We start from the raw sequence: 26,745 nt of genomic DNA, 5'->3' as shown, positions 1-26,745 counted from the left end.
GGATTTAGTTCACACTTTGGGAAAATACCCTTTGAAGCATCCTGATAAAAAGTTCTCATGGGCACATCTCGATCGTATGAAGGATTTTCAAGATATAGAGGCACAAACTCGGAAAATTATAAGATTTACCGGGTATTCCAATTCCCTGAGTTACTGGTTATCTGGCAACATGTAGAAGTTTGGATTAAATAAAACTACCTACTAGTAGCCTAGGATTTTTTTCCTGGCTATCCAATGGCGATCTCTACTTTGACTTTGACCTTCAACGGACGTCATTTTCTAGAGTCTCGAAGGTATTCAGCATTAAATTGATATAAACAGATTACTCACGGGTTTTGGGATCGCTAAACACGAATGTGCCATCGGAGTTGACCTCTGGGGGACGTGGTGGTCAAGGTCACTGCCAGTGACGTCATTTTATAGAGTTTCGATCGTTTTTTGCATTTAATTGATGCAAATGAATTACTGGAAAGTTTTTTGAGGTCGCTAAACACAAATATGCCACCAGAACCGACTCTCGGAGCACCTGGTTTCCAAGGTTAATGAAAGGGGCTCCTGGAGTTTCGAGGGTCTTCTGTACTACATTGATTCAAACGGAATACCCCTAGGTTTTTGGAGTTGCTGAATACGAATACTCCATCCGAACAGACATCGGAGTACCTGGTGCCTAAGGCACGTCATGCTATGGAGATTCGAGTGATTTCGTTACTTAATTAATGTAAACTGATTACTCACAGTTTTTTGGACTGCTGAACGTGAATACGCCATCAGCTCCATCCCAAGGAGCACCTGGTGCCTAAGGCAGGTCTCCTTCTGGAGTTTCGACAGGTTTCGGCATTAAATTGATGCAGATGGGTATTACTCATGGGTTTTGGGGCAGCTGAACACAAATACTCCATCAGAGCAGATATCGGGGTACCTTGTGCCTCAGGCACGTCATCTTCTGGGGTTTCGAGTGTTTTCGTTACTAAATTGATGCAAGCGGTTTACCCTTGCGTTTTGGGGTTGCTGAACACGAATATGACTTAGATAAAAGACTCTGGAGTATCTATTGACTACGATGAATAACACTATCAAAATAGAATATAGTAAATCGATCTTAAAATAAATGAAGGAAAAACATTGTCAGATATAAATTGAGTTTATATTGATAAATAATTAAAAGAATTGAATAGCAGAATATAGTTACAGTCGGAAAAATGAAAGAATACCCATGAGCGAACATATAAAACACGCTGTATTTTCCTGTCACCGTGTCACAAAGAAAATTGTCCAGTGCAAGTACATGTAACAATAATTATTACATGTACTTGCGCTGGCCAATTTTTTGTGTGAGACGGTGACAGGAAAATACAGCGTGTTTTATATGTTCGTTCATGGGTATTCTTTCATTTTTCCGACTGTATTTTAATACAAATCTACAAATACAAAAAAAAAACTTTTCACCAGTTTGTATGTACGCTTTCTTTAAACAGCAACTCATCAGAAAACCTCCGAGTACTCGGTGTGTACCAATCCGTTTGCATCAACTTATTACCGAAAACTCTCGAAACACCAAAAGATGACGTGCCTTAGGCGATAGGTACTCCGGTGTCTGTTCTGATGGCGTATTCGTGTTCAGCAACTCCAAAAAGCCATGAGTAATGTATTCGTATCAATTTAATGCCAAAAACTCTTGAAACTCGAGAAGATGAATAACCTTAGGCATCAGGTGCTCCGTGGGTCGGATCTGATGGCATTTAGCGACCCCAAAAAGCCACGAGTAATCCGTTTTTATCAATTTAATTTTATCCGAAAACCCTCTAAACTCCAGAAGATGTCGTAGGCACAATGTGATTCGTGGGTCGAATCTGATAGTGCATGCATTTTGAGCAACCCCAAAAACCCAAGAGTTATCCATTTCATTCCTCCGAAACTCTCGGAGATCACCTGCCTGAGGCACCAGGTTCTCCTATGTCTGTGCTGATAACGTATTCGTTTTCAGCAACCCCAAAAACCTATAACTAATCCGTTTGCACTAATGTAGTACCTAAGACCCTCGAAACTCCAGGAGACCCTTTCATTGACCTTGGAAACCAGGTGCTCCGGGAGTCAGTTTTGGTGGTATATTCGTGCTTATCGACCTCAAAAAACCCTCCAGCGACCTCGAAAACCCTCTAAACTCTAGAAGATGAATTCCGTTGAACGTCAAGGTCAAAGTAAAGGTCGCTATTGGATAGACAGGAAAAATCCTAGACTACTAGTACTTTTCTTTGATCCAAACTTCTACATGTTGCCAGATAACCAGAACTCAGGAATTGTAATACCCAGTAAATCTTATATTTTTCCGAGTTTGTGCCTCTATTTCTTGAAAATCCTCCATACGATCGAGTTGTGCCCATAAGAACTTTTCATCACAATGCTGCAAATAGTATTTTCTCAAAGTATGAACTAAATCCATTGGGACCTAATTTCTATAAGGTTTGTGCGAGGTACTGTATAAATAAATAATAAAGTCGTACCTATATAAATACGAACCGCTCGTTTTATTTAAAACATTACATTATCTAATAATGGGAATGAAAAATACCCGCCAAAATGTTTACTTTTTTGCTTAAAAAATATTTTGAGAATTCTGCTATATACTCACAACCCGAATGATTCCAGTTTCTTTATTGATGATTCAAGGTCCAAGCTTCCATTCCGTAAAACAAAGTCGAGAATCCGTAACGTTATTTTTTCTGATTACTACGGTTTAAATATTTATTTAACGTAGATGATATTGGACAACCTATATGACAAATAATGACATAAAAGAGAAATATAAAAAAGTCCATTGAAATAATAGCCATTTTCTAATTCTTATAACGGACTTAGGTTTGGCTCACATATTTTGGTTTTTTCCTTGAATACGAATAATGACGATGTGCAAAGGTACAGTGGAAGAACTATATGTAGGATAGTAGGATATCGCACTTTGTTAAAATAGCCTACAATAATAGCGTCTTTTAACTTACTTCTTCTTCAGACTTAAGTAATCCATCTTTGAACATAGGCCTTCCGCAACTCAATGCAGTGTTTTCTATTATGCGCCAGTTGCTTATTGTTTTGTCCTCCAAACTTCTTAATGTCATCAGCCCATCTCATTTGTAACCTTCCTCTAATTCTCCTTCCTAAGCATGGTCTCCATTGTTGTATTTCGTGATTCCATATTTTATCCCTCAGTCGGGCATTGTGTCCTGCGAAGCTCCAATTCAGTTTGGCAGCATGTTATCCTGCATATTATATTTTTGTTTTGCTCCTAATCTATTTCTTTTTTTGTTCTTTACAAATGTTTATCCTACTGTTTCAATAAATCAAGTCATTAAATTTTACTTCTTGATTTTACCAATAAAATTAGGCAATGCATACCAATCAGAATACATGATAAATAGGTTCTATATAAGAATACTGCAAAATAACTTGGTATCACTCTTGATGGAAGACTCAGGTGGAAAGCACATATTAAAAATAAAAGACAAGAGGTTGGAATTAGATATAAAAAAAATGTATTGGCTGCTTGGACGTGACTCCAAATTATCAATTCATAATAAGTTGCTACTCTACAATCAAATCCTCAAGCCTGTCTGGAGTTATGGCATACAACTATGGTGGTGTGCCAGCGAAAGCAATATTCAAATAATTCAACGCTTGCAAAACAAGGTACTAAAGAACATCCTAGATGCCCACTGGTACATTAGAAACAGTATCATCTACAATAATCTGGGGATCGACACCGTTAGACAGACTATATCTAAACTTGCCCGGAACCACGAAGATAGGCTCCACCGTCACGTGAATGTTGAGGCCCTCCAGCTACTTGACAACACGAACCAGACCAGACGGCTCAAAAGAACTAAACCATATGAACTAGTGTAGTGCGCATAGTGCGGTATTCGGTAGATATCTATGGAGGAGTATCACCATGCCGCAAGCTCTTATCCCTTGCCGTACCTCTCCTTCATAGGCCGATCAGACACCAGCTTATTTCAGACCAAGACGTAGACTATATTGAACTTTATACTACCGACGTTGGCCTTTTAATAATATTTCAAATGACCTGGCTGAGGCTCGAACCCTCGATCGCAAATCCACTAAACTTGTTGATCGACTGCGCCTCTTATAATCGAGCCCTGGTGATCGACGCCTCAGTTGTACCTATATTAAAAAATATATTTTTTATAGTAACCTTTTATTACCAAATTTAAAGTCGTATTATCCAGAGCAAATAAATCACTTGGTATAGTTACAATAAAACTTGATACCCATCATTAAATTAACAGTGCTTATTTCATATTATATCTAGATATTTTAAAAAGCAATAGGTATAGATATTTTCAAGAATATATCTCATTTCTCAGAATATCTAAACTGCATTTTATTAAAAACAATTCTTATTGTTTACACATACCTGATAAATATTTCTGTACTAATCTTTTAATGCTAATGATTAAGTGGTATTATCCGGAGTGAATAAATCAATAATTATTATAGTTACCATGAAACTTCTAGATTAACTATAGAAAAAATCAGTTTACACTTGTAGATAAATAGGGTAGTTTGATAAAGTTTTCTCACTTGTTTTGAAAGTGATTACAAGGTATACACCATGCATTGTAAGTAAATATCACATTATGTTTTTTGTTTACCTCGAAAGAGTTTTTGTTCTTTCAGCTTCAAATTTAATATTTGTCGCCGTCCTGATTGTTGACAGCACTATCGGTAAGTAAGAAATTATTATATCATGTCTTGGGCACACACTTAGAAAATATCATTTTTATTTTAAATATCAAGAGAACAAATAAAAAATCAAAAATTTTGGTGAAGTATCTAGTAAATATAGACGTTGCGTGAAACCGTCAACTTTAGAGCGTCCGACTGGAGTACCCTTAAAAATTTGTTGGGCAATATTTTCAGTTAATTCTAATTAAAGTATTTTTATTAAATAATCCTGTAAAAATCAGATTTGATGTTGTATAAATTGTATGACTCGACGGTTAAAGGCTTTTCCCTTAGAATATTTACCCAAAGTATGAAAAAAGGCAGTGTTAACTATGAAAACAGGTCAATTTACAAAGAAATATGTACTTAAATATACGAAATCAGAATGAGAAGAAATGATATATTTGGTATCATATAATTAAGTCATATATAAAATAATAAAAATAAGAATTCAAAGTATTTAAATAAGTGCTCCATACTTTCCTAGACAAATACCCTGGGTAATGATGTAGTAATGATAAAGTAATGATTCACCTCACCGTACATGATCATTAGTACTGAGAGTATCCCTTCCCGTTTATAGTAATGATGTGCCAAAAACAGAAAATCCTGATTTGCATCATTACTGTCAGTCATTCCATCTTTGTCAACGTTACACGATCATTAATGTTATTATTAATGACAATGTTCGTCAGCTACGTTCGTCAAGTCATTACTAACTACATAAAGTTATATATTTTAGCAAAAATACCAGCAGAAGCCGTAAGAAATGAGCCATGTAGCAGGGATGGTGAATATTTTCCAGATACAACTAATTGTCAAGGATTTTATGAATGTATTAATGGAGAAAAAATACATAATGTGTGCCCTGATCCTCTTTTGTGGAATGATCATATACCTGGATGTAGCATTACCTCTGACTGCTGTAAGTGTTATTTTAACATATCAAAATAAAATTCAATTAGTAGCGAATAAAAACTTTACTTTTACAATATATTTACATCGTTTTTAAAAGATTCGCAGCACTCCTCGTAACCACAACTTTTAACACTTTTATAATTCTGTATCTTTAACACATCTTTAATAGGCCTTGTATTACTTCAAAGCTATACTAAAATCACAATAAAGATGCACTAGAAATAAACAAACCAAGGCACGTTAAATGTTACAAGGAGCACTAATAAATCATGATTTACAATGTATGTACATTGTAAATCCCAAATCATGATTTACAAAATTTTTACATTGTAAATCATGATTTGCGAGTGCTCCTCATAATATTCAACGTCTCTTACATGTAAAAGTCCGTCCGCTATAACTTTTCCCATGCGGTACGATTCATTTTCAATCAAATTAAGTCAAAACATAAATTGAAACGAACGTCGATGTGTATATACATTTTGTATATTATATACTATACACTACATACATCGGTGTACGTTTCACTTTCTGTTTTGACTTAATTTGATTGAAAATGAATCGTATCGCATGGGAAAAGGTATAGCGGACGGACTATATATTGGTTTGTTTATTTCTAGTGCATCTTTGTTTTGATTTTAGTTTATATAAATTTAAGTGTTAAGCTAATAGAGTGTGATGTATGAACTAAAAAACTATTAAATTAATACAACTGTGTAATACTACTAGCCAAAAATTAACAACGTACTATTTGTTTTAGCGCAAGTTTCTCGCTCAACAACAGGTAAGTACATAATTTAGTATTATTATATTTTATAAAAAGTTGCAGATATTAAAATAAAAACAACTTTGACTTAAAATTATAGGAAGCAGTCTTATGGGACGTCTTTTACTTCGGGCATTTCAAAAAACAAAGCGAGATAATGCACTATATACAACAATCGAGAAAAAATACTCAAAAACTGTAACAGGTGACAGGTATATATTACATTATCTTTATTATCTGTTACTGATACTGAAAAAGCCCGGATAGCTCAGGCAGTTACATGTCTGACTTCCACGCAGGTAGGCCGCAATTCGAACCCAGCGACCGACGGCGAGAACATTTACAGATTTTTAAAATATCTATAGGCCTCAGGTAGACTCAGCTTGAATAAAAATGAATACCTTGGGTAAAACCAGGGGTTATAATAGGCGGTTTAAGCGTAGCACTGGCCCTGTTACCTTCTCTGCTATAATCCCAAAGCCGCGTTAGCGGTATAAAACAGGGGACTTTTATAATACTGATACTGAAATCATAAATTAGCAGCCTACCATAACAGCCTACCATAAATAAGGGGACAGAACTTCTCATGTCACAAAATAACTTCGAGATATAATTGAACAGCATTAACCAAAATAGCAGTAAACAATGTTTAAACGAATAAACAAATAACAAAATTTTAAAGCAAATACTGCATAAGAAATCCATGAAATTAGTCTTCCCACCACCGCACAAAAAACTTAGTAACTATCTTCTGCTCTAATACATATACAGGCAAGATACTAACAAAAATATCCAAACACATAAAAATGAGAGAAATAACACCAACTTTCAGAACAAAAAATAACTTAAGCAAATCCATTAACAACAATAAGAGCCAGAAGAAAGAGCAGTTACAGAGTGGTGTATACAAAGTAGCATGTGGTAAGTGTCCAAAAAACTTACATCGGTCACATTGACAGAACTTTTGACAAACTTCTAGTAGATCACAAAAGGGCTTTCGATAATATAAAAACAGATTCTACTCGCTCACGTGCTTACTTCACATTCTTGATCATAATCATTCTTTTATTGAACAGCTTAAAATTCTTCATATTCAAAATAAATAATTAGAATCTATGGAAGTTAATAAAATAAAAAATACATATATAATGCTGAATGACCAATTTGGGACAAACAGCTCCGCACTCCTCAACCTATTAGTCGAGAAACCGAAGCATTTCACCTCGAAATTCATACAGAATGGATCGATTTGCTTGAAAATTTCAGAATAAGTAATGGATAGTCCAAGGATCAAAATCTATATGATGCTGAAAGGCGCTTTTACCTTGGGGGTGGTTGGCACCCCATCTCGGGGGTGGAAATTTTTTATATGTTGACCGCAAAGGTTGATAAAAACATTCATTTTAAGCAAAAAATGTTTAATACATGTTTTTGACAAAATTAATAGTTTTCGATTTATTAGCTATCGAAAGTGTTAGTTTTATATCGAAAAAAATCAATGTTTTTCGATATACTCATTTATAATTCACTCAATTTTTGCCGTAGAAATTTTTTTTCAAACCAAGTTCTTGGGAATTAAATAACCTACAATTTCATATTCAAACATTTTTTTGTATCTCTGATGCTAATCTTTTTATTCTGAAGGAAATGGCAGTTTTTACCAAACTACAAAAATTCGTTATTCGCTTTTAACTCCAGTTTTTTAAAACCTAATCATTTTAAGCCAGTCAAACTTCTAGAATCTGTTAATAATACATAAAAAAAAAGAAGAATAGATAAGGCCAATGACTAAAAACACCGCTAACTTACATTATTATGCTTCCAATTATTGGATTCCTTCTTTTTTTTTTTTTTTTCAAAAAAATATATTGACTTTTTGACTGTAACTTTTTTATTTTTTTTTCTTAGAAAGTTTGTTAAAAAGAATTTTGTAGGTTTTTGCAAGATCTATAAAACTATTAATATTAAATCTTTTTAAAATTCTCAGTCGCAAAAAGAGATGACATTGAAAGGGTTGGTAAAGGTGGTTTTTGCATGTTGTTACAAGTATTAATTGTCAATATCTCACTCACACTTTTTGCCGTAGAAAAATTGCAAACAAGGTTCTTGTGAACTAATAAACTACAATTTCATATTTAAACATGTTTTTGGTATCTCTGATGCTAATCTTTCTATTCTGAAGAAAAGGCCATTTTTTCCAAACTACTAAAATTAGTTATTCACTTTTAATTCCATTTTTTTTTAGCTAACCATTCTAAGCCGGTCAAACCTCTAGAACCAATTAACAAGAACCTATTAATAATACAAAAATAAAGAAGAATAAATAAGGTCAATGACTAATCTTAATTAAGGTAGTGATTGGGAGGTTGCTTCCGGTCACTTTTTCGCTGAAAATAATATGGACTGACACTCTTTTCATTATAAGTCACTTAATTTTTGAGCTAAAGACTTGTTTTTATTCCAGGAGATATATATTTTTAAATAATTTAAATTAGTTTGATTAAGTTATTCTCGAAAAATGCATAGTTTTCCCGTCTTTTGACTTTGAAACTACAATATTTAGCATTTGACGAAGAAGAGCTAACATATATAATAAAGTATAGCTCGATTACTATTGCTCTTAAAGAAAATTAAAAAAACGGTTTTGTTTATTTTTTCAAAAGGCACATTTTTGTTAAGTAGAGTTATATGCAGAAAACTTATTAAAAACATTGATTTTTTCGATACAAAACTAACACTTTCGATAGCAAATAAATCGAAAACTATTAATTTTATCAAAAAAATGTGTGAAACATTTTTTGCTAAGAATTAATGTTTTTTACCAAGTTTTGTGGTCAAAATATAATAAAAAATTTCCACCCCCAGATGGGGTGGCAACCACCCCCATGGTAAAAGCGCCTTTCGACATCATATAGATTTTGATCCTTGGACTATCCACTACTTATTCTCAAACTTTCAAGGAAATCGATCCATTCTGTAAAAATTACGAGGTTTTGTCCTATTTTAAGCTTCATTACTTGGACTATATTCAATTAGAGAGTTTAAAGTGAGACTCACAATAAAATACATCACTTAAAAAAGGCAATTTGGCGAAACTGCTGAAGTTTCAGTTACCTTCTAATAAATTTTGAGGAAATATGGAAAACAAAATCTTTTAGTGTTTCACTGTTAGACAATATTTTCGTCTCATAATAAAACACTGAAAACATTTGTTTTCTATACTTCCACAGAATTTATTATAACTAAGTGACTACAGCTGTTTCGGCAGAGTGCCTTTCTCAAGTGATATAGTTTACAATGTGTTTGCTTTTTAAGTCTTCAACTGAAGAGGTTGAGGAGTGGGGAGCTGTTTGTCTCGAGTTGGTCATTCAGAATTATATCTGCATTTTTCAGTTTATTAATTTCCATAGATTCTAAAAAAGATAGCTTAAGGCCTTTATTTTGAATATGCAGGATTTGAAACTCTTCATTGAAAGAATGATTATGATCTAAAAGGTAAAGTGCGTATGTAGAAGTGTCTGTTTTTCTATTGTTGGATGCCCTTTTGTGTTCTGCTATCCGTTTGTCAAAAGTTCTGCCAGTTTGACCGATGTACGTTTTCGGACAGTCACCACACGTTAGTTTGTACACACAACTCTGTAGTTGCTTTCTCTTTCGGCTTTTATTGTTCTTAATATATTTGCTTAAGTTGTTGTTAGTTCTGAATGCTGGTGTTACTCCTTTCTCTTTTATGTATTTCTGTTTCTGGGCTATTTTTGTTGTTATCTTGCCAGTATATGTGAGAAAGCAGAAGGTACTGGGTTCTTTCTGTGGTGGTGGATACACTAATTTCAGGGCTTTCTTATTGAGTTTTTGGTTTAAAATTTTGTTAACTGTTTGTTCGTTATAGCCGTTGTTTACTGCTATTTGTTTAATGATGTTTAGTTCTATCTCGAAGTTATTTTTTGTCATGGGAATTTCTGCCAGTCTATGTATCATGCTATGGTAGGCTGCTAATTTGTGTTGTGTAGGATGGGATGATGAATTGTGTCCCATGACAAAAAATAACTTCGAGATAGAACTAAACATCATTAAACAAATAGCAGTAAACAACGGCTATAACGAACAAACAGTTAACAAAATTTTAAACCAAAAACTCCATAAGAAAGCCCTGAAATTAGTGTATCCACCACCACAGAAAGAACCCAGTACCTTCTGCTCTCTCACATATGCTGGCAAGATAACAACAAAAATAGCCAGATACATAAAAAAGAAAGGAATAACACCAGCATTCAGAACTAACAACAACTTAAACAAATATATTAAGAACAATAAAAGCCGAAAGAGAAAGCAACTACAGAGTGGTGTGTACAAACTAGCGTGTGGTGACTGTCCGAAAACGTACATCGGTCAAACTGGCAGAACTTTTGACAAACGGATAGCAGAAAACAAAAGGGCATTCAACAATAGAAAAACAGACACTTCTACATACGCACTTCACTTTCTAGATCATAATCATTCTTTCAATGAAGAGTTTCAAATTCTGCATATTCAAAATAAAAGCCTTAAGCTATCTTTTTTAGAATCTATGGAAATTAATAAACTGAAAAATACAGATATAATTCTAAATGACCAACTCAAGACAAACAGCTCCCCACTCCTCAACCTCTTCATTTGAAGTGGAAGTATAGAAAACAAACGTTTTCAGTGTTTTATTATGAGATAAAATGAACTTCCATCAAGTAACGGTCGAATCCATCAATTAATATTTTCGTATTTAGATAGTTTTTGAGAATCAAATTTCAATAATATTTTTCACTCCTTCCCAATGAAACCTTTAAATATCTTTGGATTGAATTTTAGACTATTTCACTAAATAATATTTTAATCTTGAAATGAATCTTAATCTAAACAAAACTAAACTACCAAAATACGATATTTTCAATTTTTAGCTAAACCAACTCCAGCTCCAACAGAAGCTCCAACAACTCCAACAACTGCTCCAACAACTACTCCAACTACTCTAACAACTACTCCAACAACTACTCCAACAACAACTCCCACAACTACTCCAACAACAGCCGGAACAACGCAACCAACAATACCTCCATGGCTTAGGTGTGACACAAACGGCGAATATTTTCCAGATACAACAAACTGTCAAGCATTTTACGAATGTATTAACAACGTAAAACAGCATATGATTTGCCCTGATCCTCTTTTGTGGAATGTTCATTTACCTGGATGTACCGAGGAATCTGACTGCTGTAAGTTTTAATTTAATCATCATCATCATCAACAGCTGTTCCATCCATTTTCGGATGTAAGCCTCCCTTAAGTGTATCCATTCATATCTGTTTGCTGTTTTTATTTGCATTCTTTCGTGGCCAGCCATTCAGTTGATGTCATCAGTCCATCAAAATCGACATATTTTAGGATTTATCTCCCAAATCGTCAAAAAATGAATTTATTCAAATCTTTACGTGCTCAATGTATAAATTTTAGTGTTAAATTGTTACAGTTTTGTTTAAAATAAATAATTTTAATTATTGCAAAAAAAGAGATCAACGAAAAAGTAACAACGTATTATTTGTTTTAGCGCAAATTGCAAAATCAACAACGGGTAAGTAAATTTGTAGTATTATTATATTTATAAAAATTGGATATACAGTAACGAAAAGAGAGATCATAAATAAAATCATATATTTTGGGACCAAAAATAGTTCTATTGAACCTAACTTACCTTATATAAGAGATTTTTTATTAAAAATGGACATGTGGCATTCTTACGGCAGGAATATCTTTAAAAAATAACAGTGAAATTTGTGCACCCCATAAAAATTTTATGGGGGTTTTGTAGCTCCTCCCCAATATTTGTGTACGTTCCAATTAAATTATTATTGGTGTGTGTGTGTGTGTGGAAAGATAATGGCATGGAATCAAGTCCATTTGCCACAGAAAGGTGTAAAAGGAATTTTCTTATAGTATAACTACAGAGATGTGGGTTATGCCGTTTTAAATTTGTATTTTATTTTCTTTAATAAAATTTACTAAAAGTTCCAAGGTGTTTTTATTGGCAGCTAACAAAATGTGTGTGAGATTTAATGGAAGAAAATATTTCATTTCAATAAGTGTACGAATTAAATCATTGGATTTTTTTAAATGTTTTTTGCAACCGAAAAATATATGATTTAGATCTCCGTAAGAGTTCTGATCACAACAACAGGCCGAGGACTGTATAATGCCCAGCTTAGCAAGGTGCGATGGAAATCGCCCATGATTTGTTTTAAGTCGAAAAACACTTGCCGAAAAGAATTTTGAAGTAGGGTAGTTGAAAATATATAGAGGTGGGGATGGTAGGGTAGGATGTATTTTAAAGTAGGTATTTTGTGAGTTTTCTACAGTATTTTCCCACTGTCGTTCCCATTTTAATCTTATTTTATTTTTTATCAAATGAAAGACGTCTGGTAATGTATAAATATTACAAAGAACTCCGTTAAGTACTGCTTCCTTAGCCAAACTATCAGCTTTTTCATTACCTAGTATACCTGTATGACCTTTGACCCATAAAAATGTTATATTTAAATCTGCTATCAAATTTTTTAAATTGCATAATATAGGACATTTCATTCTTTCAAATTTTATGCTTTTTATTGACTCCAATGCAGACTTAGAATCAGTTAGTATTACTCCATCTCGTAAATTATTTGATGTTAACCAAGTAATGCCCTTCCAAATTGCTATAAGTTCAGCAGTATATATGCTACATATTGATGGTAATTTAAACATAAATGATTGTTTTGTATTTTGGATAAAAACTCCACAACCAACTCCGTGTTTTGTTTTTGATCCATCTGTATATATAAATGGCTTATTGACTAATCCACCTAATATGGATTTTAGAAGGGTGTGATTTATATGATGGTATTCTGTATAATTGGGTATTATGACTCTGTGTGGTTTTATTAGTGATCTATAGGGTATGGTATACATAAACAATGTTTTATTTTTACCAAAGGAAATGTGATCAGCATTGGTCTCAACGAAAGCTTCTGCCAGTGGAGGAGAATTCTTTATTTTCCAAAAGCGGTTTGTTAAATCTTCTTTTGCAATATCACTTAATTTGTTGATCATGTTTGACTCTAAGGATTTTAGTTTTAAAAGATATTTTTGTGATAATAGCTGCCGACGCAAATCCAAAGGCAATTCATTACATTCTGCCAGTATTGCTTTCACCGGTGATGATATCATTCCACCTATGCAAGTTCTAAAACATTTATATTGAACTCTGTTTATTTTGTTTAGATTGGTGTTACAAGCAGATCCGTATAAACAACATCCATAGTCAATGATAGACCGCACATAGGCTCTATAAAACAATAAAGCTATGCCAGTAGCTGCGCCCCAACTTCGATTTGTTACACACCTAAGCAAATTATAGCCTTTCTCACATTTGTTTATTAAGTGACGTATGTGACTCGACCATAGTAACTTGGTGTCAACAATGATACCTAAATACTTAAACTCTTTAACTACCGACAAGGTACGCCCACACAGAGTTAATCTCTCTGGTGCACGTAGTCTATGCCTGGTAAAAAACATAATAGAGCATTTTTCTGTTGAAAGGGTCATACCAGTTTCTTCTGTCCATGTACTTACCTTATGCATAATATTATCAAGAGCCTCAGTGCATGCTTCATAACTATTTTGGATGGTGTATATACAGATACAATCTGCATATTGTATGCAATTTACGGAATTATGAAATAGTGAATGAATATTGGCAGAATATATATTAAAGAGTATAGGACTAAGTACGGATCCCTGTGGCAACCCATGATAAACAATCCTTGGACCATGTAACACATTTCTATGGTCTCTAATATAGACATGTCTAGAAAAATATAGTTGCAATATATTTAGAGCAGTCGTTTCGCTAAGACCAATCTTAACCATTTTCTGTTTAAGTATATTTATATTTACAGAGTCGTAAGCCCCTTTTATATCTAGGAATAAACAAGCTAGATACTTGTTGCCAGAAAAGGCAATCTGGATGTCATTTACTAAATGAGTTACTGCATCCAAAGTACCATATCCCCTTCTAAAACCGTACTGAGTATTAGGTAAGATATTGTTATACTCCATGTACCACTCCAGTCTTTTTTTTATCATTCTTTCGAACGTTTTAGTTATACATGACATTAAAGATATAGGGCGATAAGAGGAAGGCATATTTCTATCTTTAGTAGGTTTTAAAATTAAACAAATGGTAATTTGTTTGAGATGCTCAACATAGTTTGAATTCACCCACCAATCATTGTATATATTTAGTATAAAATTTTTAGCAACTTGGGGAAGATTTTTAATAATGTCATATGTAACATAATCATTACCCGGAGCAGTACATCTAGAGGTCTTAATTGAAGCTTCAAGTTCTGTTATATCAAAAGGTGCATCCATGTAGTGGCTGCCAATTTTCTCGTTCGGACCTTCAAGCATATTTGGCACAAAACTAGGTGCTACAATATCAAAAATTTGGTTTATTAGTTCTTCAGATAGAGGATGTTTTTTAAAAGTTGAGTTTTTGTTCGATATTTTTTTTATAAAACTCCAAATTTTTGATATTGGGGTATTTTTTATTTAATTTGTTAATAAAATTTTTCCAGCATAGTTGTTGCTTTTGTTTAAAAAGTAATTTAGCTTTGGCCTGAATATGCTTAAACTTGAGGTAATTTTCATAATTCGTGGTCATTTTATATTCATGGTATGCGTCTTTTCTATCATTAACAATTAAAGTGCATTCATTATCCCACCAAATAGGATTTGGAGGTTTTTTACTGTTACCTGAACGAGATTTCATTGACTTAGAAGCTGCATCATTTATTACTTTCATAAAAAAATCAAAGGAGTTATTATTACTATTATTGTTATAGATTTGTGTTTCGATTAGGTTTTGAAAAAGCGTCCAGTCAGCTGAAGACTCAATCCATTTTCTAGAGGGTGTTTTGTTAGTGGGGATATATTCCCGAGATATAGTAATATGGATAGGGAGATGATCTGAGCCAAGTGTATCATTCAGAGGATTCCATTCAGATAAACTTAAAAGGCTAGGCGAGACAAAGGTAAGATCTATGGCAGAAGGTCTTTCGTTAGGTCTGACTATCTTAGTAGGTCGTCCGTCGTTTAAAATAATTAGGTTAGTTTCTTCTATAGCTTCTACAAGTCGATTTCCTTGTGAGTTATCTATTGTAGAGCCCCAGAGACTGTGATGACAGTTAAAATCACCGCATATAATGACATCACCCTGTAGTTGTGAAAAAAGATTATTCCAGTCAGTCTTAGTTGCTTTTATGTTGGGGGCTTTATAAATGGAGGCTAAGGATATCTTAAGGTCATCGATATATGCTGCACATACTTCTATTTTGGAATTAAAGTTTTTACGAATTGAAATTTCATGATAGCATAGGGAATCTTTAATAAGTATGGCAGTGCCTCCGAATCCATCAGTTCGATCTACATGTAATATATTGTAAGTTGGTAAATGAAATATTTTCTTTTTAGATAACCAAGTTTCGTTAAGCATAATTAAATCAAATTTAACAGCGTGATCGTTTAGAAAATTAATAAGATTAGCTTTGTTTTTAGTAATGGAGTTACAGTTCCATTGCAATATATTTATCATCTACTTAATAATAATTTTCGTCACTATCACTATCATTGTATTGTATCGTGTCTAAGATTGTTCTGATTTCTGTTTGTGTTTCCTGGATAACTAGTGGATCTGGGTTTACCAAATTAAATTTTTTAAGCATATTTTCAAAAATAGAAGGAAGTTTCTGCAGTATCTGTGATTCTAATTTTTCTTTGTATGAATGAAAAGCTTCTCTATGTGGATTAGGAATGATAGGATTTGAAGCGGTATTTTTAAGTTTAAATGAAGGGGGTTTATTAACTGAAAGGGGCGAACTTACTTTGCGCTTTTTCGGCTGTTGGTAATGTGGACGTGGTACCCAATTTTTATTACTCGTGGAGGGGGAATTGTTCGTGTCAATATTACCATTCAGCTCAGGGAAATTGTTTAAATTATTTAAAATATCGAAATTATTATGTGTTACTATTTTAGCGTAAGACGGATTTCTTACAATAACTTCAGCTTCTTTAAATGATACATTTTTTTCAGACATGATCTTTTTAATTTTTAATTGTTCCTGGTATTTCGGGCAAATTTTTGATACGGACTGATGGTCATGCTTTTCACAGTATATGCAGTAAGTGCCAGAAGTGCAATCGGTATCATCATTTTCATCGTGGGTTTGACCACATTTTTTACATTTAGTTGTAGTGCTTTTACAGTATTTGGCTGTGTGGCCATATCGAAGGCACCTGAAACACTGAACTACAGGATATATGTAGGGCTCTACAGCAAATCTCACCCGTGTTGAGCTGGCCCCCCCCACTTGCAAAAATTAAAAAACAAATAGCCCTGATTTATGAGCTATTTATGAGCTCTCATATTCCGCAAACTAAAAATTTTGAGCTCGTTCCACTGAGCAGGAATTTAATACCCTATTGGGGGGGGGCTGAGTCAGCCCCCCCCCCACTACTTAAAAATAGGAATATTGAATCGGTTTTTGCGGCAGAATTACGAGCTATTTATGAGCTCTTGAAATTATATAGTTTCGATTTTTGAGCTCATCCCCTTCACCCCCAAACAACCCTTTAATTGATTTAACTTAAGAGAAAGATGCTGAGAAAACTTAAAATATATCGTATTGCGAATATAATTCTTATAGCTTATATACTCTAAAAATAAACTATTAAATCAAGAGCATTTCGATTATTGAGCTACAACCCCTTCGCCAGAAAACCACCCTATCTTCCCGGCTTAAGAGAAAGTTGTACTTAAAATGCGTTAAACTAATTATTTGGCGACTACATATCATTTAATAATCTATAACCTTCCAAATTACGCGCATTTAGATCAGTAAATTGCAATTTATTTTGTATAGTGCAGTCACTGAAGGTAAAAATCAACGATTACCTTCAATTTCGGTGAACCTTCATCGATTTTCACGAAAATTGGTCAGTGGTTAGAGGATACGTCAAGAAACAAAGGTGACATGGTACCACCTTGCGCCTTTACCCTGAGGGTGGATACCGCCCCTTCTCGGGGGTGAAAATTATTTTATAAAAAATAACTGCACAAATCAATAAAAGAACAAATTAAAAGCAAAATTTATTATATAAAGTTAATAAAATAAGTAAATACTTTTTAAGTTATTAAAGATCAAAGATTTTAATTATTTGTGAAAAAATGCATGTTTTGAAGAGGTTTTTTGTAAATCACTGAAAAACTGTAAGTTTTTACATAAAAGTTAATAGTAGTTTAATTGGTATAGCTTATATTCTAAGAATAAACTCTAAAATCACGCGCCTTTCGATTATTGAACTACAACCCCTTCGCAAGGAAACTATCCCTTATTCCCGGCTTAAGAGAGGGTTGTACTTAAAATAATTTAAATTAATTATTTGTCGACTATATATTGTTTAATAATTTATGAGCTCGCAAAATATACGCATCTCAATTATTGAATTGCCATTTTCTTTCTATAGTGCAGTCACTGAAGGTAAAAATCAACTATGACCTTCGATTTCGGTAAATCTCCATTCATTTTCACGAAAATTGGTGAGCGGATTTTGATACTATCAACTTTTTCTGGATCTTATTTTTCATAGGTATTTCTAAGTACTTTGACAAGTATTTAGTACCTAAGTGTTATAAAATGCATCTCTTTCCCGTTATTTAAGCTTGAACCCTTAGATTTGAACAGTCGCGGAAAAAATATACATTTAATTACCAATAACTTACTTTAAATTAACATTAAAGGGTTTTTAAAGTAAGCAATTTATTATATTTTTTATTAGCTTCAATTTTAGTGATGAAAACTTTTTTGTAAAAACTTACAGTTTTTGAGTCATTTATGAAAAATCGCTCTAAAGCATGCATTTTCTTTCCAAAAATTAAAATATTTGATCTTTAATAACTCAAAAAGTATTGATTTATTTTAATCACATTATATAACAAATTTTGCTTACAATTTGTCCCTCTCTCGATTTGTGGGGTTATTTTTAATAAAGTAATTTTCACTCCCGAGAAGGGGTGACATATACCCCAGGCTAAAACCCCAAGTTCTTATTGTCAATTCGTGAAAATAAATGGCGATTTACCGAAATCGAAGGTAATAGTTGATTTTTACCTTCAGTGACTGCACTATAGAAAGAAAATGGCAATTCAATAATTGAGATGCGTATATTTTGCAAGCTCATAAATTATTAAACGATATGTAGTCGCCAAATAATTAATTTAAATTATTTTAAGAACAACTCTCTCTCTCTTAAGCCGGGAATATGGGGTCGTTTTCTTGCGAAGGGGTTGTAGCTCTATAATCGAAAGACGCGTGATTTAAGAGTTTATTCTTAGAATACACTACTATACGAATTAAACTACTATTAACTTTTTTGTAAAAACCTAAAGTTTTTCAGTGATTTACAAAAAACCTCTTCAAAACATGCATTTTTTCACAAATAATTAAAATATTTGATCTTTAATAACTTAAAAAGTATTGACTTATTTTATTAACTTTATATAATAAATTTTGCTTTTAATTTGTTCTTTTATTGATTTGTGCATTTATTTGTTATAAAATAATTTTCACCCCCGAGAAGGGGCGGTATTCACCCTCAGGGTAAAGGCGCAAGGTGGTACCATGTCACCTTTGTTTCTTGACGTATCCTCTAACTACTGACCAATTTTCGTGAAAATCGATGAAGGTTCACCGAAATTGAAGGTAATCGTTGATTTTTACCTTCAGTGACTGCACTATACAAAATAAATTGCAATTTACTGATCTAAATGCGCGTAATTTGGAAGCTTATAAATTATTAAATGATATGTTGTCGCCAAATAATTAGTTTAATGCATTTTAAGTACAACTTTCTCTTAAGCCGGGAAGATAGGGTGGTTTTCTTGCGAAGGGGTTGTAGCTCAATAATCGAAATGCTCTTGATTTAATAGTTTATTCTTAGAGTATATAAGCTATATGAATTATATCCGCAATACGATATATTTTAAGTTTTCTCAGCATCTTTCTCTTAAGTTAAATCAATTAAAGGGTTGTTTGGGGGTGAAGGGGATGAGCTCAAAAATCGAAAGTATATAATTTCAAGAGCTCATAAATAGCTCGTAATTCTGCCGCAAAAACCGATTCAATATTCCTATTTTTAAGTAGTGGGGGGGCTGACTCAGCCCCCCCCAATAGGGTATTAAATTCCTGCTCAGTGGAACGAGCTCAAAATTTTTAGTTTGCGGAATATGAGAGCTCATAAATAGCTCATAAATCAGGGCTATTTGTTTTTTAATTTTTGCAAGTGGGGGGGGCCAGCTCAACACGGGTGCAAATCTCACCAAATCAATTTTAACAAATTTTGGCAAACTATTTCCTAAAAACGTCAAGACGATCATTTGTCTAGGAACAAACTGTGTCTCATTATCAGAATCAACTATCCTACGTTTCATTCTTTTTACATCTACAACTTTATGTTCACTTTCGATATTCTCCATTATATACTTTTCGGACAAAAATATGTCAATTTGTCTGATAATTGCCTTTTTATGGTAGAAAAAAATAGGTATATACGCGATCAAATTGTTATCTTTTATTAATTTATGTCCTATAATGGCATTAGCAATATTATAAGATTTAAAAATAATTTTTACTTTATTTCTCCCGACTAATTTTATGTCAATAACATGTGTGTTAAAAGTAGTATTTTTAAATAAATAGTGCCCAACTTTAACAGCCGATAAGTGACTTTTTTGATCAACCGGTTCAACGATAACATAGTACGGTCCGATGTCTGTCGAAATATATTTGTTGTCTAAATTATATATTTTATTATCAATTTCCATTTCGCCTTGTATATCTTTCTCATCTGGTGGGTCTTTTCCAGACGGGGGAGTACCCCCGTCGGAAGAGTTACTCATTATAATATTAAAAAACTTGTACTTACCTTAACTATGGATTTATGAAATAACAAACCAAAATAAAATATCTACCTGCCTAAATTCGAGCAAAAAGTAATTAAGCGCGTGTAACAAAACCAACCTTACTGTTCGGAAGACACACTAATACTGAATTATTATTGGTGTACCATTACTTTAACCCACAATGTTTTTAAAACTTTCTTGTCTCCTAGTACTTTTTGGATAAGCCAGTTTTTATCGAGATATTTTGAACATTCGTAAAATTTACCTTATATTGTTCAATGGTTAATTGAGTTTATAGAATATTATTTTCATAATATTATTCTCAGGCCTCTGTATTTTTACTTATCCATTTAAAAATGTGTGCTGGATTTTACAAATGTTCAAAATATCTGGATAAAAACTGGGTGTTCAAAATAACTATTAAGGGGCAAAATACTTTAAAAACATTGTATTTATCTAATGGTACCAAAATTATAATTTATTAATTGGAAGGGAGATATATTTTACTATGCACGGGTAGAAATAATATATTTGAAGATTTCTATTAATGTAAACTTAAAGAAATAAACCTTATCTTGTTTTATTTAATTTGATTAAGTGGATTATATAGCGTTTTGTGAAACACCCTTGTCCGGGTTAAAGAGTGTTGATAGTTCAGATATGTTTGTCATATTTACTATTAAATTATTATTCTTTAGTTATTATTTTCAGTTATTAATTAAGTTAAAATATTAGTCAATTCTTTATTTATTTAGCTTGAACATTAATATGTTTTGTTCTATAATCCACTTCTACAATAATTTTGATAAATATATATTCGATTTAAAATAATTTCAGGAATTTTTTTGTAATTTGTCAACAATGTTAATTTAAGATCTCTGACGTCGATAATGACATCCTGTGCATCGGGATTTATACTGTACCAACTATAGGTGATATAGATATTTCTGTATTTTTAAACTTATCGTATTGCTCAAACTGTAAAAATAGTTCAGAGAAATAAGGAAAAAAATATCCTGTTGGTGACACAACCCCCTCCAGGACGAAACCAAATTTTTTGAGTAGTATGGACATCTATATTAATAACCTATATGTTTCCTGCAGCCGATTTTGATGATATACATAGTTATAAACAAATGAAGATCAAAAAACGGTAAATTTTCAATTTTTTCGTCTATACCCAAAACGTTAAGTATTTTAAACAAATTTGAGAGTGAGAAACTCATAAATCGTATAAAAAACTTCAATATGGCGTTCGCTGAATATGTTTATCCTTATTGGTTGCTTAGAAAATTGCAAAATAAATAAAAAATTTAGAGTTTATACAAATATTCATAACTTATGTAAAATATAATTTAGAACGTTCTTATTACACGGAATGCTGAGACTACTGGTGCTTAAATGATACCCTAAATTTGAAAGCAATTGGTCAAATAGTTTAAAAGGTATTTAATTTGGTTATCCCAAATTAATTTTTTTTGCAACGCTATAAGGCAGAAAATGAAGAAGATTTATACTATTAATTTAATTAAAAAAAATGACAAAAAATAATTCTAAATACTGCAAAATTATTTTGCAAAAACATGTGAATTAAAAAAAGAGGAGCTAACTTCGTCCCTAATTGTCCTAGGACAATTGTTTTTCTTTCTAAATGTGTAAAAAATTCAATCTTTCCAAATATGAAAAAATAATTATTCTACGGGTAACGGTTAGAAAGTTATTCTAATTGTTTATAAGTAAGCAAAGAATCGACGTGTTTTTGCAAAATAGTTTTACACTGTTTAAAATTACTTTTTGTCATTTTTTTTAATTAAGTCAATAGTATAAGTGTTCTTCGACCATAAACTGTCAGAAGTCTTATTGTAACCTCATAATTTTCTGAGTTGTAGTGTTGCAAAAAAATGAATTTGGGATATACAAATTAAATAACTTTTAAAATATTTAACAAATTGCTTTGAAATTTAAAGTATAATTTAAGCACCAGAAGTCTCAGCAATTCGTGTAATAAGAAGGTCCTAAGTTAATTTTTACATAAGCTATGAATATTTATATAAACTCAAAATTTATGATTTATTTTGCAATTTTCTAAGCAACTAATAAGGATAGACATATTCAGCGAACGTCATATTGAAATTTTTTAGACGGTTTATGAGTTTCTTACTTTCAAATTTGTTTAAAATGCTTAACTTTTTGGTTATAGACGAAAAAAGCGAAAATTTTCCATTTTTTGATCTTCATTTGTTTATAACTATGTATATCATCAAAATCGGCTGCAGGAAACATATAGGTTATTAATACAGTGCTAGTCAAAAGTCCGTACCCCCCTCTTATCTTTTAAACGGTTTTACCTATAATAGTGAAATTTGGATGGAGGAAATTAACTGACGTAAGCTTCTTAACTAGTTATGACAGGTGACGTAATAGTGACAGATGACGTTACAGAGCCACTGTGACCGATAATTTTAAATGGGACCTTATGGCAAGTGATACCTCGTTTGAAAGGTATTCAAAATACCTACTCAGCCATACTAATTTTTTTGTGTTTTAGTTGATTTTGATTTTGGTGAATAAATTAAATAAATATAATATTGTAGCTTCGCATTTAATTAATAAAAATTCAAATGTACGCCTACGTTTTTTTTGTCAAAAAAGTTGACGTTTTTCGATTCTCTAGTAGTTTTTACGTCAACGTCAACCTTTTTGACAAGTAATCATAGGCGGAATTTTGAATTTTGAATTAATTAAATGAAACTACAATTTTATATTTATTTCATTAATTCGTCAAAATTAGCTTAAACTTAAACAATATTAGTATGACTGAATAGGTATTTTCAATACCTTTAAAACGAGGTGTCACTTGCCATAAGGTCCCATTTAAAATTATCTGTCACAGTGGCGCTGTAAAGTCATCTGTCACTATTACGTCACCTGTCATGACTAGTTAAGAAGCTTACGTCCGTTTATTTCCTATCTCCAAATTTCACTATTATAGGTATAACCGTTCAAAAGATACGAGGGGGGGTACGGACTTTTGACTAGCACTGTATAGATATCAATACTACTCAAAAAAAATTTTTTCGGCCTGGAGAGGGATGTGTCACGAGAAAAATCTTATTTCTCTGGACTAAAATAAAAATGAACATAGATTAATAATTTTAGCTGTTTACTGTACAAACGGTGATTTGACCGCTGATGTTAATAGCTGTCATTATTTCTACATTTGTGCTAATAACCAATGGGCAGGTCCCATTCAATGTCCAGATGAGCTATATTGGAGCGCAAGTAAAAGAGGGTGTGTCAAGATTGAGGATTCCGACTGTCGTAAGTACATCATTATTAATTTCAGTCATGATCATACAACCTCAAAAGTCCACTGCTGAACATAGGCCTCCTCCTCTTGTTTCCAACCCGATCTATTCCGCGCCGCTGTCATCCAGTTTTTATTTAGTCTTCTCAAATCGTCAATCCATCTTGTATGCGTTCGACCGACGCTTCTCTTGTTTTTTCTTGGTCTCCATTCCAATAACCTCTTTATTCATCACACATCTATCATTCTGGCTATGTGTCCTTTCTGCTGTTCTACACTTTAGTCTGGCTATCTTTACGATGACGTCAGTAACCTTTGTTATTCTCCTGATCTCTTCATTTTTGATTCTGTCTCGCGGAGTTATTCCCAACATGGACCGCTCAATTCTTTTCTGTGTTACTCTTAGTTTGGTAGCAAGGCTATAGTTAAGGTAAGTGCTTCTGCTCCGTATGTCAAGACTGGGAGGACGCACTGTTCAAATACCTTTCTCTTTAGTCATGTGGGCAACTCACTTTTAAAAGTTTCTGTCAGTTTTCCTTATGCTGCCCACCCAAGACCGATTCTTCTCTTCAGTCCGTGAATCTGGCTATCGCTGCCAATCGTAATTTTATGTCCCAGGTATTTATATCTATCTACGAGTTCTTTCCCACCAATATTCATGTTCTAGTTTGGTACCAAATTTGTCATTATTTTTGTTTTTGAGTTGTTTATATTTAAACCTACATTTTCTGTAGCCACAACGAGTTCCTGTACCATTTCTCTTGCTCTTCCTAGATCCTCAGCTATTGTGACTACGTCATCATCGAAACGTAAGTTGTTTAGATATTCTCCATCTATTTTTATTCCCCTTGTCATCCAATCCAAATTCTTGAAAGCAATTAATTTGAATAGAATATTAAAAACTGCGACCATACATTAGTCTAGGCGCCAAATAGAGGTCACCGTGTCCTTTTCAATTCTGATGGACAAACTCAACGGTTTCTTATGGATTTTTGGCTGCTGATTGCGAATTTCGAGGGTGGAATTCGATCCGAGTGGTCAAAAAATTGTTATAAACAATTTAATTGTTTATAAAATGTTTCAAATAAAATTTGTTCGTTAATAAAAAACGAAGAAAAAATGTTTACTGAATTTAAATCCAACAATTAGAACTTAAGATATTGTAAAATTAGTGCACAATGCAAATTGCAAATTGCAAATAAGTATTTTTCTAAGCTTTATTGATCGTAACTCGGCTTCTACGCACGAGAATAAGCCGTAGAGGGTCTCATTTTAAAGCTTAATGAATGTGTTTCCAAACAAAGTTTTTTAAATCACTTTGTCTTCATTTGTTCTAAAGTTATATCCGTTTGAATTTAAAGTTAAAGTTAAAATTTTCTTAAAAAAAATTTACATTAATTTGTTTAAAGGGTTTCAAGCAAATTTGAGTTTTAAACATTTATACGTTAATTAACAATAATGATAGAAGGACTCAAAAGGAACATTTTGAGCTTAAGAGAATGTTCGTATGTTTATTTTGGCCAAGATATCAATATTTTAATAGCGCGCTCCGAGGCGCCAGATTGGCTAGCCGCGTAAACGTTCACGCGCTAACTTCTCGATGCAAATTATAATTTCTATGTATATATACGTTATCTTCATTTTTCATTTTTAAAGATCCTAATAAAATTTTATCATATAATTCTTATAATTAAATCATCATACTGTACCCCGTATCAGCTTTCATTCTATTTACTTTGTCTTCTATTTTTTGTACTAAATGAGAAAAAAAATCAAAAACTAATATTTCAGAAATATAACTAAAAGTTAAGTTGATATTATTTATTAATACTATTTTTACAAACATTTTTCATGCATCTGCATCAAGATATACAGAGAATCTCAGCTTTTTTACATCTGCATAAGTTCTTAGAGCAATTTTTACAGTTACATGGTGGTACTAAGTTTGTTCTTGTAGGCAGTAAAACTAAAACTCTCTGGGGATTCAGAATCTAATTATCTATATGATATCCATATAAAGTGGATCTAGTTCTTTTGCAACATCATCAAGGCACGTCAATTGTGTGTATGCCGCCACAACATAAATGCTCGTTTTATATGCAACGATAATGCTGTAAAAAAAATCGATCCATTTTTATATGGATATTACATATTGGCTCATTAGCAAGCGTAGAAGCCGAGTTATGATTGATAAAGCCTCGAAAAATACTTACGACTTACATACTTGACTGTGAGCCGATTTAGCGCCTAATAGCGCGCCACTAAAATATCGATATCTTGACCAAAAATAAACTTAAAAATATTTTAAAAACTAAAAATATTCCTTTTGAATTCTTCTATCATTATGGTTGATTAAAGTATAAATATTTACAGCTCAAATTTACTTGAAACCCTTATAAACAAATTAATGTACAATTTAAAAAAAAATAATTTCAAAGGGAACTTTCAAACAAATGAAGATAAAATAATTTAACAAACTTTGTTTGGGAGCATAATAATGAAATTTTAAAGTTAGACCTTCAAAGGCCCATTTTCATTAGAAGAAGCTGAGTTACGATCGATAAAGCTTAGAAAAATACTTATTTTGCAATTTGCAATTTGTATTGTGCACTAATTTTACAATATCTTGAATTATAACAGTTGGATTAAGTTTAGTAAACGTTTTTTTCTTCGGTTTTTATTATCGAACAAATGTTATTTGAAACATTCTTTTTATCTCTTTTAGTTTATGAGCAAGAGCATTGTTTATAACAATTTTTTGATTACTTGAATCGAAATCCACCCTCGAAATTCGTAATCAGCAGTCAGAAATCCATAAGAAACCGTTGAGTTTGTCCATCAGAATTGAAAAGGACACGGTGGCCCCTCTGGCGCCTAGACTATTACTATAAAAATATAAAGATAGTGAATACATAATTTAAATTGTTATATGTATATTAAACCGGTTTTATAGCCTTTTACTCCTTTCCATTCCAAATCGCCACACCC

The 26,745-nt window shown here is 32.5% G+C and overlaps 1 protein-coding gene across 1 annotated transcript in view; it reads left to right on the top strand.

The window, feature by feature from the left end:
* The first annotated feature begins 4,583 nt into the window (after positions 1 to 4,583).
* The window catches only part of LOC114337974 (probable chitinase 10), a 148,391-nt gene continuing 126,229 nt past the window's right edge, over positions 4,584 to 26,745 (top strand). Inside the window, exons 1-4 of the mRNA XM_050649139.1 lie at positions 4,584 to 4,740; positions 5,483 to 5,665; positions 6,419 to 6,442; positions 11,356 to 11,670. Of these exons, the coding sequence (XP_050505096.1) occupies positions 4,653 to 4,740; positions 5,483 to 5,665; positions 6,419 to 6,442; positions 11,356 to 11,670 (610 nt within the window). The 5' untranslated portion in view covers positions 4,584 to 4,652. The remainder of the gene's footprint in view (positions 4,741 to 5,482; positions 5,666 to 6,418; positions 6,443 to 11,355; positions 11,671 to 26,745) is intronic.

Source organism: Diabrotica virgifera, chromosome 4 (assembly GCF_917563875.1).
Source record: "Diabrotica virgifera virgifera chromosome 4, PGI_DIABVI_V3a".
Classification (NCBI taxonomy): domain Eukaryota; kingdom Metazoa; phylum Arthropoda; class Insecta; order Coleoptera; family Chrysomelidae; genus Diabrotica; species Diabrotica virgifera.
Note: the sequence above shows the minus strand (reverse complement) of the source record. Positions and strands in the feature narration are given on the sequence as shown.